Genomic DNA, 21246 nt, shown 5'->3' with positions numbered 1-21246 from the left:
AAGCAAATCAACCCTGTCACAGAGCTTAAATTAATCCGCTGGAGACAAGTACGTGAACAAAGTGGTGTATGTCTTGGAACAAATAAACCCATTTAATCGTGGTACTGATTAAAAGATAAAAAACAGTCTTTTTTCAAAAGACGCTTGAAAATCAAATTTCTATTTGATACAGCATTACCATCTCCTTGACTGCTGATGAAAACTATATGTATGTGAAATGAAATACACACAGATATAAAGAAGCACAAAAATATTCATTCCACTGGCAAATTTTGATTTTACGTAATCGCTAAATTTTGCTAACATATTTCTTCATGACATTTCAAAGCATCCTAGCCAGAATCCAAACTTGAATCTGATGGAGAATCTGTGGAGAGAGTTAAACATTAGGGTGATGATAAGCAGGTCTTCCAACCTCAAATAATTTGAGCTCATCAACAAAGAAATTGTCCAAATTATCAGAATGCCATTGAAACATGCAAAAAGCTGATTAACAAATACATGTAACAATTGTTTGATTTATGTAATTTTAATCATTTTCACTGATTATTTTGAAATCTGCCAGAGGAATTTGGCCTTTACTGTATGTGTATCTTAAACTGAACAGTGCTTCAATTAACATGATGCTGTCATGTATTCGCAATCTCAATCAGCTTGAGCGCGTGTCACAATTACAATCGCCATGTTTGCGATCTGAAATTTTTGACATGGATCTGCACCTCCAGCGTTTTAGAGTTTCTAGAGAAAGTTCAGATATGGCATGCTGTTTAGGCAGTCAGACAAACGTCTTTGTCAAAGGCAGCTTTCCACACCTCAGCGAGCCCTTGTTAGTTTCTTTCTGTTGGTTGGGTTTCAACTATATCAACGTTTTCTTTTATGTTTTTCTACCGCAGGGACGCAGTGGACTGGGCTCCATCTTCGTCTGGGCTTCAGGCAACGGTGGCCGCGAACAGGACAGCTGCAACTGTGACGGCTACACCAACAGCATTTACACGCTGTCCATCAGCAGCACCACAGAGTCGGGCAATGTGCCGTGGTACAGTGAACCCTGCTCCTCCACCCTGGCTACAACCTTTAGCTCTGGGAATCCAGGAGAGAAACAGATAGTGAGTGCAAGCACACCTCTGCTCCTTAAAACCATCTATGCGTTTGCTGTTGTGTTGCCAATCTAAAACACCGACGCAGACGTATCATAAATTGACATTTTTTGAAGCGTATTTTCGCATTAAGCCTCTGTCTGTCATGTTGTAAATAAGGATCAAGCTCTCAGAAATCAGAGCGTCTGATGCGCAACATCCAACAAGGAGAGCGGACAAACCCTGGAAATGTCACATGCTTCTTTCAAGCTGCTTTTCAGCTGATGAAAGGCTTGCCTCCAGGGATCAGTATAACATGAAACAGCTAGGAATCGTCCTTTTTTTAAATCCAAAATACACCAAAGGGCTGCTACAGGCAAACAAATGCACTTCACCAAAATATGTGAAATTAAACTTGTTTTTAAGAGGTGAAGCAGCACTGACTTGATTCTCCAACTGTGAGGCTGCTGGTGTTTGTTCTGAAAGTTATTTCATGCCACGTCTCTTTGTCTAACACTGGTATTTATGATCTCTGTGACACATAGGTGTGATTGCCACAGTTGCACTGGGGCTTTCACAGCAATCCAGCATGACCTTCGGATCATTTGGGATTGGGATTTAGTGACCTGTTATTTCATAAGAAAAGGAAACAATTTTTAAATTTCGCCTTCTTCTAGTAAGTCAGAAAATCACTGATGGTTTCCTCGCTCACAAAGACACAATGACAGAACCATGCTCACTCTTTCACACTGTAAGGCAGTTTAAGGTTGTCCAATTAGCCTAACATTCATGCCTTTGGATCGGGGTTGAAAGATGAACAACATAGAGGGCACTGACACATGCTTGGTGAAAAACTGAACAAAGAGAAACACTTTTGCTATTAGGTGTGATGATTATTGCACAACCACGGCAACAAATTACCACATAGATGTTTAAAAAAAATCTTAAAGACATTGTGTTAAAAAAAAGCTTAATCATAATCATCGTAATAATGTTATTTTAAGGAAGTCCCCTGGCGTTTGTTTGCGTAATTAAATTAGTCAAAATCGCAGAGCTTTTATGGCCAAGTGTGCGTGTGGAGGCTGAAAATATTTAGTCAAAATACACACCCTGAAACTGAGGCTGTTGCAGCTGTACAGACACTACATAGATAAACCGGTCACAAGAAATCTCTCGCTCTGCTCAACTTTACTGTAGTCTTGCATCAAAATCAGTTGTAAATGCCAGTATCATATGAATATGGCACATTATCGACCACCACCAAGTAAAGCATGGTGTGAAGTGGAAGGGCAATACGTGTGGTTTCCAAAACATTTTTTCATAAAAGAATCTGAGAATTCTGTTTATCCTTTACTGTACACAAATATCAGTAAACAAAATCCAAAGGCCTCTTGGAGATGAGTAATTTAGTCTCAACATAAAAACAGATGTGGTATGAAGGACTTAGAGCTTTGGTTGAGATCATTAGTGAGCAAACAGCATAATAAAACCAAGAATACACATAGCAGTGTAGGGATGAAGTTGTGGATTAGCTTAATGCTTCGCTAGGTTATAAAACAATTTCCCATGCTTTAAAGACTCTTTAGTTTATCATCCAAATTACAAGTGAAAACTTGTGTGCACCACATGCATTTTTTATGTGGTACATGTTTTTCACCCATCATTTTCATATGTGAAATTCATGGAGTTTTCAGTATAGAAAAAGATGCTCTGGCCAGAAGAAACGACAGCAGATTTTTGTTTGCTTGTTTGTTTTGCCTACGGACAGAACACTTGCAACTTGTGTTGCAGAAAACTAGGTCTGTCACTCTGAACACACAATCCCGCAAACATGAGACATGGTAGTGGCAGCATCATTCTGTGGGAATCTTTTTATGTCTAGAACAGTCGCTGAAGCTGAACAGAATTGATAAATACAGGCCAAGAAAAACTTGACTGCAGACTGCATATCCCTAAAATGTTTGGCCACAGGACTTTTCTGATTCGGATCTGTAATAGTTTTTGTTTCCTCATTTTATGTTTGTCATGTCAGCATTTATAGCTGCATTATTGATAGTTTTTTATTGCACAAAAATAAGTTTTATTTATTTCCTATGTCCCTTCTGACCACTTTCTATTATCATAAAATAAATAATAATAAAATAAAACCTCTGCCAAGTCTTATAAAAAAATGCTTCACCTTGTACTAAATTAATACATTTAATGAGAAAACATTTTGCAGTTATCAGATATCTATGAAATGGCTGTTTGGTCCAGCTCCAAGTGGAACAGTTGTCCTGTTCGGACGCCTGACCGGTTTTGTTTACGCCTCTGACACAGAGACGTCTTCAGCTGATAATGGTCATTAGTGCCACAAGCTGTCAGGCCAAAAGTTGCAAGCAGATCCTCCATCTTTAACCTTCGCTGCTGGTCTTTGCTTCCAGCCTCTTTGTCATTACCAGTGTGTCCTCATTGTGATCCAGACAGGCATCATTAGCTTCCTGGTACTGACAGACAGGAAGATCAGAAGCGTGCATGGAGCACTAAGACCCTTCGTCTCACCAGCAACAGATTTGGCTGGGGCCGACTTGGCTGACATTCGCTGTCCCGCCTGTGACCCCTTGGCAGGCGTCCATAAACCTGAGACTGAACCTACCGACTCATTCTCTCCTCCTCCCTCTCATTCTTCTTCCATCTTAGATAGCTGCAGGGAAAACTCATATTATCTCTGTCCCTCCCTGTCTAACACTCAGCTTTCCTCGCTGTGAATTCATGGTGAAGTGTCACATTAGCTCTGTCTCTCTCTTTTTGTATTTATGTGCACTTCCCTCTGTTCTTATTCTCTCTAAGGTGACCACAGACCTGAGGCAGAAATGCACTGACTCTCACACGGGGACGTCTGCCTCGGCTCCACTAGCTGCTGGGATCATCGCTCTGGCTCTGGAGGCAAAGTGAGTTGGAATGACAGATGACTTTTACAGCAGCGCCACTGACCTGCTCCCATCTGTTTTTTTTTATTAATATTATTTACCATACAGTACCTGTCAGATGTCTACATACAGTCATCGGGGACATATAGCATTTTCGTGAATCATCTTTGAGCACGCTCGACTTTTAAAGTGTAGGAATATTGTTGGTTTTATCTTTACCACCATTTTCCACCCTGTCTCCATGGGAGGTGTGTGCTCACAGCTGCGACTTCACAGACACCTCCGGGAATCAATGCTGGACTGACTCCCAGCAGAAATTCTTTCCACAGCAAATTAAGCTTTTGATAATCACTTAATTAGTGAGATAAATTAGCAGCTGCAGCCCACACTGACTTTCAAATACCTGTAGGGCTGCTCATGAAGACTCATATCCCTGAGAATCTTTCTCATTATTGCTCACGCAGGACTGCAGGTGTCCCGAGCTTTCTGAGCCATCTAACGTGTACGCCCTCATCCGCATTATCTGCACTTGTATCTTGCATGTCTTGAGTCTGTCTTATCACTCAGCTGCTCTCCACTTTGCATAATTCCCCTCATGTCTGCGTTAGTGATGACAGGTGTCGAATCCAATCCGGCGCAGCGTTACAGCACAGGTAAGCCTCCTCAGCCTCCCTGGCTTATCTCGGCGCTGTCAGCTGTGATATATCATGAGAAATGGCCAGTAACTGACAGAACTCGGGTTTTCACCGCGTTGACTATCAGTTATCAGGCAGTGCTTGGTGCATCCCAGCAGGCACCCCTTTCCTGACAGGCTGCAGTAATAACAGCATAGCTGCTTTATCAGACCAGGCCCACACTGAAACTGGTGCAAATGGAATCGTTTAATAGGCGGAACGTTTTTTGGCTTTCTATTGTTTTATAATTTTATTATCATCCCTCTCCCTGCTCTTGGTTGATGTCACATTGAGTGGATCTAGGGGGATCTTGTACTTTAATAACTCATGAGAGGATGTGAGGGAAGGATGCTGATGTGCATGGAGGGAGGAGGAGATGCGCCTCGGCGAAGTTCTGCTTCTATTTCAGTCAACTGTGGTGCTGAGCTCAGTAAGCACTGTGATTCATCGTTTTGTCATTCAAACCTGTTGGAGAGTTTGTCTTCATTGGTTCTTCTGAGGCTGCTCTAATCAATGTCTCTTCATTATATCTAAAGGAGAGAAAAAGGTCTTGCTTTTATGAAAGCCAGTCCTGTGTAGAAGGTGACCTTGGCCCTGAGTCCCAAACCTCATTTGAAACTTGCTTCTGGAGAAAGGATGAATGCTGTTCTCCTTGGTTTTATAGCTACTGTTTATCGTGCTCTTTAACCTCTCAGCATAATAAGTTACACAGTACTGTTTTAACGCTGATATTTTATGGTATCAGTTAGAGTGCCTTGATATCATTACCCCTCGAACCCGTTCACATTTTTATGTTACAACCTCACACTCTTAATGTAATTTAATGGGATTGTATGTGACAGGCCAACTCAAGGTAGTGCTATAATCCGTAAGTAAAAATAAAAGCATACAAGAACAAAACCAATGTTTTTTCCACTTCACAATTATGCTCTACTTGTTGTTGGCATGTCAGAAAATCACTGTAAAATACAATGAAATATGTGGTTATTGAATGGTAAAATGTGAAAAAGTTCAAAGAATGTCTGGTTAGTTTTGAAAAACTGTAGCTGCTTAGTTATGATGCTTTGGAATAAACCTCCCAGTCTCCTTCGTGTTTCAGAGTGTTATTTTCAGAGGTGTCCATTTCTCCTCGCTGCACATGCTGGGATTGATTACATTTCCGTCGTGTCTCCAGTCCCCTGACCTTTTCCATGTCCCTCAGCTCCTCACATTTCCTCTACTACATTATTGTGCTGTTGAGGTCAGCAAAACCTGACTTTACTCATGACGTGCATAATGTCGAAATTATTACCTTCATCTGTTACATGACAGAAAGTCGATGCAGTTAAATTGCTCTCTTTCTTTTGGTGTTTCAGCATGAACCTGACCTGGAGGGACATGCAGCACCTGGTGGTGAGGACGTCATTACCTGGGCACCTTATCGCCGGAGACTGGAAGACCAATGGAGTGGGACGCATCGGTACATACTGATTATTTTACGTCATCTAAATAAAGCACAGAAGATATCTTATAATCGGGGGTTATGTTTATCCTTCTCTGCTGCATGTGTATATGTAATTTTTGTACAAAGAAAAATCTATTAAGTCTCCCAAAAATGTTATTACTTTTTTGGCAATAACAATCTCTCTCTGCAGAGCCAAAGCATTACAGTCATTATAGCCCATCTGAGATTAAATTGCAGATGTTTGAGGTTTTTTTTTCCAGTATTTCACAAACTACTGGCAGCTGTGGCTCCGGAGGTAGAGCCAGGGTTCTAAAAATCACTGCTTTTTTATTTCAATCTGCAACTCCTCACTTGCTGCAGTGTCCCTGGGAAACACAAGGTGCCTATAAAACAAATTTATAAAGTGTATGGCTGCTTCCTGTAGCAAATAAACATTCCCTCTATAAAGTCAAAAGTTTTAGAATGCTCTTAAAATGTATTTATCCTTCTTCAGTTTGTTTTTGATTTTTTTTAATCACGAGAATGTACTTTAATAATATAATATGTTTCGACAAAGAAAAGTGTTGCCAAAGTTTCTGAATTAAATTTAGGTCTGGACTTTCAGTGGGTAATTTCAACACGATATGTTTTAATCTAGTTATTTATTCCATTGTAGCTCTTTTATCCCTGACCATCGTGACCTGTCTTCATGTTGCTGTTTGTTCATTAATGTTCATAAACTGACGTTTTAACGCTTGTTTTTCTGTTAGTTTGTTTTCCCACTGAGAGCTAATGAAAACATAACACTTAAGATTACAACATTACATCAGACCAATAAAAAATTAAACACAGAAATGTGAACTTGAAGAAAAGCAAAAATATTTTCAAAAATAACTTTAATCTGTCAAACGATCCTCATCAGAACACATTGTAGTACATTGAATAAGGCCGTAAACTTTAAAGGTGGACACAGGTTAACTGTTTACTAATTAGCTTACTTTTGAAGATAGTTTTGTTACACTTCTTTTTATTTAGGCTGACATAACAAAATATAGTATCACTTGTATCACTAGCTGATTGTATCAGTAGCTGATTTTTATGGAGAGCTTTTAACATCCTTCACCAACAGGACTGAGGTCACCATTTTTGGGCAAAACCAGTTTAGATCAGCCCCCTCTGATACAAACCTTCTGAAGCGTTTGTGCTGATGTGCTCTATTTGGTGCAGATTATGTCCCAACTTTGATCTCAAGTGTCCAAACGCCTTTGCAACAAGAATCATTCAGGAGCAGCAATTCTTTTTGCATACTGCTGACGTCTTTCTGCCTTGAGATTGTATTTGCCCTCACCCACCAGACCAGCAAAATGCTAATTATCCTGCTTTTATAGATAAGATCACATCTACTGGTGGTCAATAATCAAGTGTTTTAATTAACAACGCCTGGCCGCTACTTTTCCTCTTAATTCCTGTAAGGGAAGCAAAGTTGTACCAAACCAGACCAGATCCTCTTTATGTCTGGAGCATATAAAAGAGGAGCAAAATGTGAAAATGTATTTCACATTCTGCACATTTTTGCATTTTTGGTTTCCACTGCTTCAAAAAGTTGCCCAAGTACTTACAAAAAAAAAAAAAACATCCAGCTGTTTTTAGCAATAAATTAAAAGTTTTTTGGTGTCTGGAAAATGATCTATTTCAAAAACCTTTGGAACGTAAGGTCACAAATCAGCAGCCGCTGCTCCTCACTTAGCAACCCCATCAAAGCCCAAAGAATATCATGAACATGTTTCATACAGCCCAGAGGACGACCCTGACCTGTTCAAGGAAGCACAATAGCTCACCTTCAAAGTTAAAAGAGGGTGTGCTTTCCATGACCACTGTGGCTTTCACCATCAACTCTGCTTCTTTCAAAATGTTCAGGGACGTACACACCATGTTTACCAGTAGGAAAATGTTGTGGAAAGAGGCACTAAAAAGGCTTTCACGCAACAAAAGCCAGCTTCTTATGTCACCCTCAGTAGTATCTTTAATGCTCTGCTCCAGCACATGAAACTGTCTGTCCCTGTCTTGTGAGGAAGGGGATGTTTGTTTACTTTGGCTGTTATTCTCCTGCCAGTGTCTGTCAATCAGACACACACAACATTGAGGCTGCGCCGAAAAAAGGAAATGTTTTCACGTCTCCCTTAAGATCTTTTGCATTTATTAGAAGGGCCAAAAAATACTTGCATTATCGGTGACTGCAGATAGGGAGAAGCAGCTGGATAGTGCTGTTAAAGGTCGGCGGAGCATTTTAGGGATTTTAGAGAGTCCCTTCAATTAAAGCTCAAAATTGTGTTTCTGAAAAGACGTTCTGAACCTGCTGCCTATATCATTCTCTCACCGTCGCTGTTGTCCATCTATTCTCTTTTCTCCTCAGTGAGTCATTCGTATGGCTATGGCTTACTAGATGCAGGCGCTATGGTGAGTTTGGCACAGAACTGGACGACAGTGGGACCACAGCACCAATGCGTTCTGACAATGCTTACAGAACCAAGGTTAGGACAGTGACTTCAAACTGTGTGTGTATGTGTATATTTAAGCATTTCATGTAGTAAGGTCTATTTTTCCAACAAATACTACATTCTGAGGACCCACTGCTCCAGGTCCCACAAAAAGAGGTGCTGTGTTTGGGTTAAATAGAGTGTAGGTTAGCTTTAGGGTTAGGAATAGTGTAGGGTAAGGGCTAGGCTATTCAGTTATTGGTTTACTTCATAAGTTATAAAATGTAGTACACAAAGCCCTGCTAACAGTTTATGATTATCTCTTTAATAACTACACGCACCCATAGTTGATTTGTTTAACTTAGTTGTCTACTAGGACTTATTTGATAACTTTGTGTTTCAATCTGTTAAGCTTTCTGGAGATGCTGATTTCACGTTTCAGCAAAACTTGGCACCTACCCTCTCTACCTAAAGTACAAAGTACACCTGCTTTAATGGCTGTGTTATGATGGCGTTTCACTGAATAACTACTTGACCTTAACCCCAAATCAATCCAGTCCACTCAATTCTAACTTTTAATTAGACTAAATTTAGTTTTTTCATCAACTGTATTTCATAATCAGCTGAATTAACAGAAATAATATCTTTGCATTTATCTGTCTGTGTATTAAATCTACCTCTTTACATATCTTCCTCTTCCTGTGGGAGGAAGATATGTGTATATGAACAGCAGAGGGTTTTAGTTTTATTAAATCCATTCACTGGCTCCTCATCCCTCCCAGCATCTGCCCTGAGGGCGTTGAAGACGTTTAGATTCTTAGCACAGTGTGATTGCCTGTGTCCGTTTTCTGCAGACACACAACATTAACCACTCTCCGCTCCTCTCGACAACCCTGCAGAGACATCGGGAACAAGCTGGTGTTCAGCAAGAGCGTTGATGCCTGCTGGGGGCGACCGGAGTATGTCCGATCTCTGGAGCACGCTCAGGCTCGCCTCACTCTTTCCCACAACCAGCGAGGAAAATTGGCCATTCATCTAATCAGCCCACTGGGAACACGTTCCACCCTGCTGTTCCCAAGGTACACAGCTAAACGCGGCTCTTCTGATGCTGCTTCATGACGTATACCTTTCTCTTTTAGACAGACTCAGCGTGTGTGTGTTCACTTTATGCAGGGCTGTATTCAGCGATTTCCACACATAAAGAAAAACAGAAAATACGTTTTCTCCTGTTGTCTATTAAGGCCCAATGACTATTCTTCGGAGGGGTTCAACGACTGGGCCTTTATGACCACCCACTCGTGGGACGAGGACCCGCAGGGAGAGTGGACCCTAGAGATAGAAAACGTTGCATCTAATGGACGTGACTATGGTAAATCGCTCATTATCATTAATCTCATTATACATTACTTCAAAACCACAGTAATGTCAGCATCTGCTGGCCCCTTGCCAGCTCCAATCTCGCTGCATGTCTTTATGCTTTATTAAAAAGGCCTTTTCAGTTCCTCTTTTATTCCTCATCTAATGACAGGGTGTGTACATTTTTTTTGCTGCCCAGAAGGGAGCTTCTCAGAAGCGCATTCCAGATTAAATATCGACAGCCGTTACAAGAAAATATCTTACATCTTTTTGATCAAAACCTCCAAACAAGGTTTTTATTTCCAACATTGAGGGCTGCTTTTTTTTTTTTTAGCTCAGAATCCAGCTGACGGTTGAGGAGAGTTAACATCTCTATGTTTATCCTGTGGTTCTGTTTACTTAGAGCTGCAGTAGGAATGAAATGGGAGTGCTTTCTCTTCCTCTGCTGGTGTCGATCCTCCTCCTGAGTTGTGTTTGGCCCCGCTCGCATCACTTGTTTCCTCTCCTTCCACCCCCACATCCTCTTCTCAGCCAGTTCACTCTGTTCCCCCACTGAGAGCTGCGAACTTGATATTTACCTCCATCTCCTTTTGAACTCCTCACTTCTTTGTTTCCTTCCCACAGGTGTACTGAGTCAGTTCACTCTCACCCTGTGGGGCACCGGACCCAGCGTTGTTAACCCCTCGTCACCCTACTTCCCTCGACCTTCCAACAACAGCTGCAAGACCTTCGATGCCCAGCAGATCTGTATTGGTGAGAACACTCTGCCTCCGCTGACACGCAGAATTTACACTGGATCAAAGAACATGTTTCAAAAATATCCATGCATTTTTTACGCTACAAAGTGAACTTGAAAATAATTTATTGGGCTTTTGTGATGGAGCAATACAAAGTGGACCATAACTACCAAGGAGAAGAAAAATAGTGTATGTAGCTTTCAAAGTCTGAAAAGTATGCACATGTATTCTCTCCCCTTTTTTCTGATACCACTTAATAAATCCCATCATTTATTAAGTGGTATCAGAGAAATAAGTTGCCTTCAGAAGTCATGTAACTAGTAAATAGAGTCCACCTTGATGTTATTTACGCTGACTGTAAGTCCAACTGAAAACATTAGTGAACAAATAGCTTCATGAGGGAGGCCAAGAAATATAAGCTTTGAACATTTAATGTAACAAAAGCAGTGCTGCAAAACGGTAAACCTGTTGTTCAGTTTTGAGATTTAGCCGCAACTGAAACTGACGGGCAAGTAGAAGAGTAAGCAGGAAGGATGGATCAGGTGGGAAAGCATGTTGACAGGACAACTATGAGCCCTGCCCTTCATAAATCTGGCAAGAAGAAATTATAAGTTTACCACAATGTGGACAGCAGTGCAGACATGTGGAAGGATTGGCCTGAAAATATGACCGAAGTCCTGGGTGAAATCTAAGACAGAATATATGGCAAGTCTTGAAATTTCACATTCACTAAACCTTTCCTCCACTGAGATCTGAACTTAAACTTATACTGTAAATGTTCGTCAAAACTGAACAGCAAACAAAATTAAGCATTTACATATGTAAACTCCTATAGAAACAAAGAAAATTGTCTGAAAACAACATCACTAATCTTTTCTTCCACTTCGAAGTTCATGATTTTAACCTGACATAACATGAAAAAGCTGAAGGGATGTAAAGACATTACTCTGGTAATGCACTGTCTCAGTATTGTTGTCTGTTATGAAACAGGCCTCAGGTCTGCATGTGTTGGGTGTCGTGGCGTCTGTAACGCAAATGTTGTGAATACAGATGAGGCGTTCACAGCCCCCTTTGTGCACCATAAATTAGCACGTCGCCATATGTCATACAAGCGTGTTAGGCATAGAGGGAACAGCAGGTGAAAATAAAACCACAATAATGCAAGAGCTTACGACAATCTTAACAGAAACACACAAGGTCAGAAATATTTATTTTTTTCCTTTGATCCGTCAGACTCTCTCTCCTTTATCATCCGGATTAAATCTGCTCTCACTGCTAATCTTTTCATTCACACCCCCCACCACTAGTTTCCTAATGACTTCCCAGACATGAAATCCAGAACTGCCAGAAATTAAGCTAAATATATGAGAGGAAGAGAGAAAAGAGAAATTTTCTGTCAGCGCAAAAAGATAATTACACTTGGGAAGATCTTTGGAAAATTTGCAAAATATCTAGGCACCGCTAAAGGAGTAAATGTCTTGAGATTATTAATAAAATAGTATCTCCCAGCACTGTATGAAGACAAATAAAGTTTTCTCTATTCTTGTTTTACACTTTTTTTTTTTTTGGGAATTTAGGCGAAATAAACTTAAATTCTGATCTACTACACCAGATTCTTCTTATAAATGTTCTCATTTAGGGATAGCGGACAATCAACTCTTGTTATTTAAGGGTTTAAATAACAACAGCAGCCCAGAGAAAGATAAGATAGCCCAAAGGTTGTGTTACTGATATATTGTATCTGCTGCTGCATCCATCCACTGATTTCACCTTATCTCAAATTGGGTCACAAGAATAACAGGATCAGGAGGGAGACTCAGGCATCCCTCGGGAGAGTTGAGGGTCTGCAGCCAGGAGATCTAATCTATCTTAGTCAGGATGACATAAAGTTGAGAAACAATCGCTTCACGCTGTTTAATCAGAGCTTTAACTTCAGCATCTTGTTGCCTCTTGATTTGTGGAACGTCCAGAGACCTGAACCCAGCTAGGTTTGTGCTCTGATGTCCAGAATGTTTTAGAAACTGCAGGAAAAATATCAAATTGAGTCTGGAAAATGAAGAACTTGCAGGAAGCCTGTTGCTGACCAGAGCAGAGCAGAGCAGCTTCCCTATTAGTGCAAACCAGGCTTCTCCGCTTCAGGCACTATCTGACCTCTGACCCAGAGGGACCGATCGACTGTTCAGTGATTTTATTGTGTCAGAGTGTAAAATATGATTGTATGCTTTCTCTCATTTGTATTTCATGCAGTGATTCTTTTATTTTACCAAAAAAAAAACCACTAATGACCTCAGAAGTTTAATTTATTAAAGCAATGATCATCAAACACATGAGATCACAGTAAAATTGATTAGCTAAGAGCAACAAACACATTAGATGAAGGTTCTTGATGATCATCACTGCAGCAGAGAAAAACATCCTCGTCTTGGTCAGCCATTTGAACATCATCTTTTTAAGCCAGATGTTTTGCACGGATGACGTTTCTGTTCTTAATCTCACTAAAAGATTACATCTGATGGAGGCTTGAGGGTATTAAATCATTCATCATGTTGTCCATTGAGTTTAAATAAGGCTCAGCTTCTTCAGACAGAATTTGACTTTAATTAAAAATTGAGAAATTAACTTTACAAGAGAAGGTTTGGAAACAGATTGACAAGCTGATTCCACTGACATATTGAAATCTTTCTAATCTAATTATACTTCAACTTCTCATTCATTTATTTAACTAACAGAATGTTAATGTCAATAAATGTACCTACTCTACTTCTGGATGTTTAGTTCAGACCAAATCATTCAGAGAACACTATATGATTCTTCTTATTGTGTTTTTCAATGAAGATACTTGAAAAGGATGTAATATTCAGTAAGCACAGTTACTCTTGAAGACATATTGACAACCTAACATACTGTGTAGGTGAGGGGGGGAATATTTGAATTTCAAGGTAAAACCAGTGTGAAGAAGGAGGAACATTCTCAGAAATTCATTTAGAATGTATTAAAGAGTCTCCTCTTTGGCATTGTGATTACTGGAGCTTGTGTAATGAACACAGCGGCTCATATATGCATATATTTTCACAAAAAACAACATAGTATCACAGTCTTGACACGTGGTGTTAATGCATTAGGTGTTTCTTAAATATCATAACTGTCTGTCAAGAACACATCGACCTCATAGACATCAACTGGACTATTTCTGTGTCTCAATGTTTCTTAAAAATATTACTGATTGTTGTTCATGTTCATGTTTAATTAATTTTCCTTCTGAAAAATCTGTAAATGCAGTTTATATTTAGAAAATATTGAATATGATTATTGTGAAGCAGCACATTTACACAACATAATGTTATTACTCTTGCCAATTTGATACCAGATTTTATCTCTAAAGCTGTATTTGCTTGAAGCTCTAATAGGCTGATAGACTAACCTTAACCCAAACCCTAAAATACATCATGATGATAATTATTTTTTGTTATGGTTTGATCATTTTTTATCACAATAAATACATCAAATATTGTCACTATTGCAGATCCCTTGTTTTCAGTTAATATCTCTTTGGACAACACTGTTGGTCCAGAAATATTTTAGGTTCAAGGTTTTTGCTATCCAGTGTATTTTTATTTTATTTATTTATTTTTTTGACAGATTCAGCTTAAGAAATGGAAACATATTTGGTTGTGTTTGTGACAGGCTGCTGGGAACAAACTGCATGATCAGGTTCAAAGACTGGAATTGATGAGAAAAAAATATTAATTCAGTTTTAAATGAAAATCTTTAAATGACCTTCAGCAGAATAAGAAGATATATATTAGACTGTAGCAGCTTATGTCTTTTAATAATTATGTGTAGTTTTTTTCAATCTTTGACTTGCAAAAAAAATGTAATTAAGATTAGCTAAGGCAAAGTTTTAGATTTTCTTTATTTTCTAGTAGAAAAAGGCATTTTGATTAATGTTCATATGTCAAAAAGTCTCATAAATTCACAGAATCAACCTGAAAGCTGAAAACATTTAATTTCCAGTCAGCTCTGGGCATCACACTAAAATAAATCACTTTGAACTTTCTGTGTATTTCTCAGGATTCATGGTTAATTTCAATTCAACATGAAATCTGACAGGAGCTCATAACCAACAAAATCACGAATCTTTTACTTTTAAATGATCAACCAGCGTCTACTCTCTGTTAATTAAGAAACACATAACAACAGAGAAAGCATCAAATAACAAACAAGCTACATAAAAAGAGTGCTTCTGGCCCACACACTACAGATTAAAGAATCAATATTTAACAGGAAAAAAATAAATACGGATTCGGAGTCTTACCATTAGATAACTCTGAACTCTTAATATTTAATGTTGATCTACGGGGGAAAGATGGAAGCGTGATAGGATCAAAATCCCAGGATCGCCTTGGAAAGTGCCTTACTTCAGACCCAACTTGCTTGTCGGCTAACGCTGAAGCAGCCCGGGTCTCCGTGGGCCTGCAGTCCAGGTGGCAGTCTCTCCTTTTGGCCAATGGAGGTGTCTTGGCACAAACTGCAGTCCTTTGCATACTGGGAGCAGAAGGTCAGAATAAAACTGCAAGAGGTGCACTACTGCCTGGTTCTGCTCCAAAGATGGGAGGTGTCGTTCTTCCTTCCAGCACCGGGAGACAGTTTGCCTGGATGGTCCAAACTTTGGGTCACACTGGAACTGGAGACTGATGCAATGAAGAACGCAGTGTTAAGCTGAGCATGCCTCCCCACTGTGAGGGGAAACATTTAATCTTTCAGCAGTTTTACACAAAACTGCATACAATTTTTTTTTTAAAAAGAGGGCAAAGAAACATTTCATGCAGCCAATCTGAGGGAATTGACTCAATTCCTTTGAGATCAGGAGAAAGCCTCCAGGTTATTGGTGTCCAGGTTATTTCTGGGTTGGTGTGTTTGGTGGGAGATGATTAACCAATCAGATGGCTGCATGTGTGGAATAGCTTCTAGAGAAAAACATCTTGGCAAGATCATATTTGGAGATGCTGGGCCGACGACTGCAGCAGAGTTTGTTTTGACAGAATCTCTGGTCCTTTGAGATAACTTTCTAGGTTAATGTTCACATTACCTGTTAAAATATGTTGTAGTGTATTTTTCTCTGAGTTGTTCTTTTAGTTGTTTTTTTTTACTCCCTGATCTTTTTTTATCCTCTTCCAGAGTGCAGCCCAGGCTTCTCCCTCTTCCTCCAGGGCTGTGTGAAGTTTTGCCCCCCAGGCTTCACGTCAGGCCCACAACTGCTCAACCTCTCTCTGGAGAACTGGGTGGACTTGTCCTCTGTTCAGGCCTGCCTGTCTTGCCACCCATCCTGCCTCACCTGCTCAGGCACTGGACCTACAGACTGCCTTTCCTGTCCAACTCACAGCCACCTAGTTTTCACCTCCTGCCTGCACCAGAATCAGGTCCAGAGGAAATCCCCCCTAACCGGAGGAGGGTTAGGTGAAGAAGATGAGCTGGAGGTGAAGACACCAGCAGCAGCGGTGGCGGCAGCAGGAGCAGACATGAACGGTGGACCGGCTGAAGAACTGCCAGGAATCGGTGCTGCTCCGCCCTCTCAGCTTCCTGTCGTCGTGGCGGTTCTCAGCTGTGCCTTGATCCTGGCTGCCTTCGTCGGGGTCTTCTTCTTGCTTCAGGTGCGCTCAGGAGACACCGCTTTGACCTGGAGGACTAAACTGCCCTCTGTGTTTTCAGACACCAGGAGGACACGGCTGGGCCTTGGCTTGGGCTTCCAGCGGGGGCGGGAGAGGAAGGCTCGGATATGCTACAAGGGGATCCCCACTGTGTGGGCGGACGAGGACACCGTCGCCTGTGAGTCTGAATCAGACAGCGAGGAAGTGGACGGTCAGAGCGAGAGGACAGCTTTCATCAAGACTCAGAGCTTGATGTAGCTGGATCAGCTTCAGTCGCCGCGGGTTCTCACACCATGGCGTGGAGGGTGTGAGATCTGACTGTGAGGAGGTGATAGAAACACAGGCCTTACTGTCCCATCAGCACTACATCCTAATGCATTACCTATTTATTTACCTTTCAGTAATTTAACTGATTTCATTGATCACTTATGTAATCTGTTATATCCATTATGTCCTTAATTCTGTCACCAATACAGTGTGTTACAAAAGTTTTTAAAAAGTCCATGAAGTTGGTGTCTGGTAAAAGCACCGACTTCAGTGTATTTCACTGGGATGTTTACATGATAGACCACAAGGTGGCATATATGTGTGACATGAAGAGTGTATATATTTATATTTTACAAATAAAATACCTGAAAGGTCTGAAGTACACCTATAGCTCCCAGACTACTTGGTGAAACCAAAGTCAGCTGGAATTACAGCCCAGTTTTATGGGGTGCGTCATAAAGATCAATCTTTATTTGGCTCCATTTTGTCTTCACATCAACACTGATCAGCTTTCCTGTCCTTTTATGATGTAAAAGATCTGATCAGCATGATAACACCACCGCAATGCTGTCACAGAAGGTCAGAGTTTTTTTGCTTTTTTTTTAATCACATCACACGTAGTATTTTTCTTGTAGGCCAGAAACTTACATTGTTGCTTCATCTGACCTTTGTGTTTTCACAAAGTAGTTTAGGAGTACATGTTTAGGAGTACATGTTTTTTGTCTTCCCTCTACACACCGTTTTGCAACCTTGATATTGGGCTTTTAATGGCTTTCCCTCTAGAACATTTTTCTCATCAGATTTCCTCTGTTAGGAAAATCTCACCGGATTTTCCTAACAGATGAATGCCCTTAGATTTTTTTAAGGGCATAATTAGTAATTGCCCTGTCAACAGATTTACTAATAATGTAACTTTTAAAGCACATGATTTGCACTATAAAAGGTGGCTGACATACTAATGGGCACCACACTGCATGCTTAAAATTTTATTTGTGAGAAAAAAACTTAAAAACATCTATGATTTCTCCCCTATTTCATAGTTGTCCATAGTTCTCAGTTGGTCTATCATTTAAAATCCCATTAAAAATATATCAAAGTGTGAGACAAAAGAGGGGAAAGTTTAAGGGGTATGAATACTTTTGCAATGCATTGTATGAGGTGTTATGCAAATGTTGTAATCATTCTAACCATTTGTTATATATATATATATATATATATATATATATATATATAATATATATATATATATATATATATATATATATAGATGAAACCTTTTAAACCACGGAGCTCATTACTTTATCAAGCACACATCTGATGAATCACAAATTCCAAGCCGAGCTTTGATAAATTTCTGTTTCGCATATATGTTTATTTCCTGGCAGATTGCAGAGCGGGGAGTTAGGAGGTTTGCTTGCTGTTCATTAATAGTTGCAAAACTTTAATTTTGAAGATTTCTTGGGCACAGTGGGACGCCGTGATAAAATATCCCTCTGGCTGTTTGAGCAGAAAAATGTGGAGGATGTTCCATTCTCGGTCGAGCCACAGTAGGAACACAGATCTGATGCATCACTCAGAAAAACTTACTGACTCGTAGATATACAGTTTGTTTTTTGTTTATTTTCTTCTCTCTTTAATAACTTTATGAAATCAGTTAGCCTAAAGCTGCTTGGCCGACCTTTCGCCGCTCCGTCCCGATCGGTTGCTGCTGGAAAGAAATATGATCATTTTCTTCTCATTTTCCCCACAGAGCGTGTGGTATATTGATTTTGGGGGGGGCTGCTCTGCCAGAACATTTTCATCAAGGTGAAGTTCCCTCCCTTTCTATTGTCAGCTCCATACATTAAACAGGCATCCACATGCTTTATTTCCCATTTGTGTAGACTTGGCTCTACACAGGCTGAATCAAAGCCTTTGGATCTAAAGGCTGGAATAATTGCAGTAACTGGAAGAAGGAGATATCTTGTATTGCTTTTTCTATGTGTGTTTTATAGCTCTTTTTTTATTTAACTAATAATGGTTGTTTAAAGTTGTGGAGACGGGTTTCATTCATGCTGGATTAAAAAGATTTTGGCCGTTGCCTAAATGTGACTGTGTTTGTTTTTACTGCCAGCTTTTAAAACTTTAAGGGTAAATTCTTCCCTGGCTGCGCCAAACGCCACACAAGAGAGCAGATGGTTCATCACTTCTTTATTGCCGTACGCCACTGTTGCAAATGTGTTTCCTTCACTCGGAGCGTCAGGCTTTATCAGGGTGCCAGCATTCTGTCTGTGACATGTATGCAGCTGCCGTGATCCGCGCTGCCAGAACGCCTTCGAGAAACTGCTCTCTTCAGCTCCAAATAGGGAATTTCTTGGTTTTTCGAAGTGTCAGCATATCCACTCGTCTGACAACTTCAACCTTTTTTTTTTTTCTAAGAGACTTTGGTGTCTTGCTAGGGCGTTTAAATGTGTGTGGTTGATTTATAAATATATAAATATCTTTCTTCTTTTTTTAACGGTTGTGTCCAAATAGCAGCATTTCAATCATCGCCTCTGGTATAAATTATATCTCTATATGGTAATTAAATTTAAAGTACGTTTTTTTTTTAGAGGAACAGAAAATCAACAGACCAAACACCTGACACACACGCAAGTTGCTGATTTTGTGTAACTATTTTAAAGCTGGCTTTTTTTCAGTGATATTCATCAGAATTGTAAGTTGACTGTATGGGGTTAAGCTAAAAAATAATCTATAGCATAAGGTGCATTAACTGTAAACTAAAATCTGAAATATGTTGTAGAAAATAAAATTTTACCATTGAAATGGATTAAATAGGAAAATAACCAATAATAATCAATCCATAGTGATCAAAGAACCTCTACAGTCACCTTTATGTACTCTAATCATTAAAAGTTACCAATGTGATGCCAAAATATCAGCACAACACATCCAAGAAGTCATATTAAGAAAAAAGAAAAACATGGGCTGGAGAGGTTGTGGTTTGCATAGAAGAATCATTTTAAGGGTAAATTGAAATGTTGCAGCAATTTGTGGATTTGGATCAAAGCAAGTTTTTGGCCTATATTAGACAATTCCCCAAATTGAGTTGAGGAATTGTCTAAACATGGTGAATAGGCATCATGGTGTGACAGTGTCTCCTGATACTGTGTGGGGCTTGTCACAAACCAAAGATTATGTATCTGTTTAAATACTTCACAAATATTTAGAGGTCATTTTGATTTTATATATAATATATATTATTTATATATATATATATATATTATATATATATATATATATATATATATATATATATATATATATATATATATATATATATATATAAAATGTCACAAACCAAATTATATATATATATATATATATATATATAAATGTCACAAACCAAATTATATATTGTGTGTGTGTGCGTGTGTGTGTGTGTGTGTGTGTTTTTTTTTGAGTGAGTTTTTAAAACTCTTTAGATTTTATTAACAGTTCTCTTAGGAATGGGAAGCATACCCTCAAAGTGGTGGAAGCCAAAACGCTAAGCAGAGATATCAGCAGCTGCTGGTGTGTCTTCTTGCCCTCATGTGGCAACTGGGCTACTTTTGTATTTTGAGGATGGTACAATTTTGGCTTCCCAACCCAAGCAGTTGATGGAAGTAGATAATTTTTTTAAGCAAAAATTTTAATGACTAATAAAATTTAAAAAGGTAAATAGTATGTGAGTGTATGCAGAATGCTTCTTGAACTACCTCCAAATCCCTGCAAATGACAAAATGGAAATTAGGCTTCCCCCATTATTTTGAAGTATATTGGACTAATATACAGAACCTTTTCCCACAAAAATGTCAAGTATGTTTTATTAAAATATTGCAAGCAAAAATAAACTAATTCATAATCGGATAACCATGTGGCACTAAGGCAAGTTATTTTAGAATCAACTTCAGGTCTTTGCGCCTGCAAGAAAAAAAAAACACCTTTATTTGTCAGCAGCAGCAGCTTTCCTCATCTGGAAAGGTGCAGCTAACTGAATGCAGAGGTTAAAAAAAAGTGTATTTATTCTCTACTCTGTAATTAGATCTGCAGGGAAAACTCCGCACATTTCACAAAGGGCCCCAGCTTCGTTTTAAATTCTGCTTGGAGCCACTTCACCTCCTCATTGACACGACCATTAACAGTGTTAACAGTGTTGTGAGTCAGACTGTGATGATCAACAATGTACTGCAAGCTATTGTTGGGCAACAAGAAGTAGTGCGTTAATAAGTACAGTGGGAACAAATCGGAAGCCCATTAGTTGACTTCACGTTAAGTTCAATCGCGCGTCATTACGCGTCGCCTGAACCTGATGCAGCGGAGAAAAGCAGAGCAGCTTCTTCAGGCACCAACTCCCAAACACCCGCTGACTCACCGTTACTCCGCCCGTCGAACTGACATTTCGTTTCATGCGCCACTTTTATTTCTGCAGCTCATTCTTTTTACCCGTGTTAAACTCGCCGAAACGTCTGACGTGAAACCCGAACGCTCCGTTTCCTGCAGGAAGACGGTAATGAAGGCTGAAGCCGCTGGACACTTGAGCTCTGATGGCATCTCTAAGAAATGGACTGAACTTCTCAACCTGACTTAATGTTGCCCCCTAGTGATCAAAAATTAATCGCATGCAGATGGATTTCAATCGGTGACGATCACAGAAAACT

At 39.7% G+C, this 21246-nt stretch overlaps 1 protein-coding gene across 2 annotated transcripts in view; it reads left to right on the top strand.

Annotated features, from left to right (window-relative positions):
* furinb (furin (paired basic amino acid cleaving enzyme) b) overlaps positions 1–17749 on the top strand; it is a 116754-nt gene extending 99005 nt beyond the window's left edge. For both annotated transcript variants that reach the window (XM_055034865.1, XM_055034876.1), the window contains exons 9-16: positions 894–1106; positions 3906–4006; positions 6015–6118; positions 8496–8613; positions 9459–9638; positions 9801–9928; positions 10540–10668; positions 15831–17749. In XM_055034865.1, the coding sequence (XP_054890840.1) occupies positions 894–1106; positions 3906–4006; positions 6015–6118; positions 8496–8613; positions 9459–9638; positions 9801–9928; positions 10540–10668; positions 15831–16558 (1701 nt within the window). In that variant the 3' untranslated portion in view covers positions 16559–17749. The remainder of the gene's footprint in view (positions 1–893; positions 1107–3905; positions 4007–6014; positions 6119–8495; positions 8614–9458; positions 9639–9800; positions 9929–10539; positions 10669–15830) is intronic.
* Positions 17750–21246: the final 3497 nt, after the last annotated feature.

The sequence above is a fragment of the Poeciliopsis prolifica genome, unplaced genomic scaffold (genome assembly GCF_027474105.1).
Source record: "Poeciliopsis prolifica strain line A6 unplaced genomic scaffold, Auburn_PproV2 SCAFFOLD001, whole genome shotgun sequence".
Taxonomy (NCBI): Eukaryota; Metazoa; Chordata; class Actinopteri; order Cyprinodontiformes; family Poeciliidae; genus Poeciliopsis; species Poeciliopsis prolifica.
This window is presented reverse-complemented; position numbering and strand designations above follow the sequence as displayed.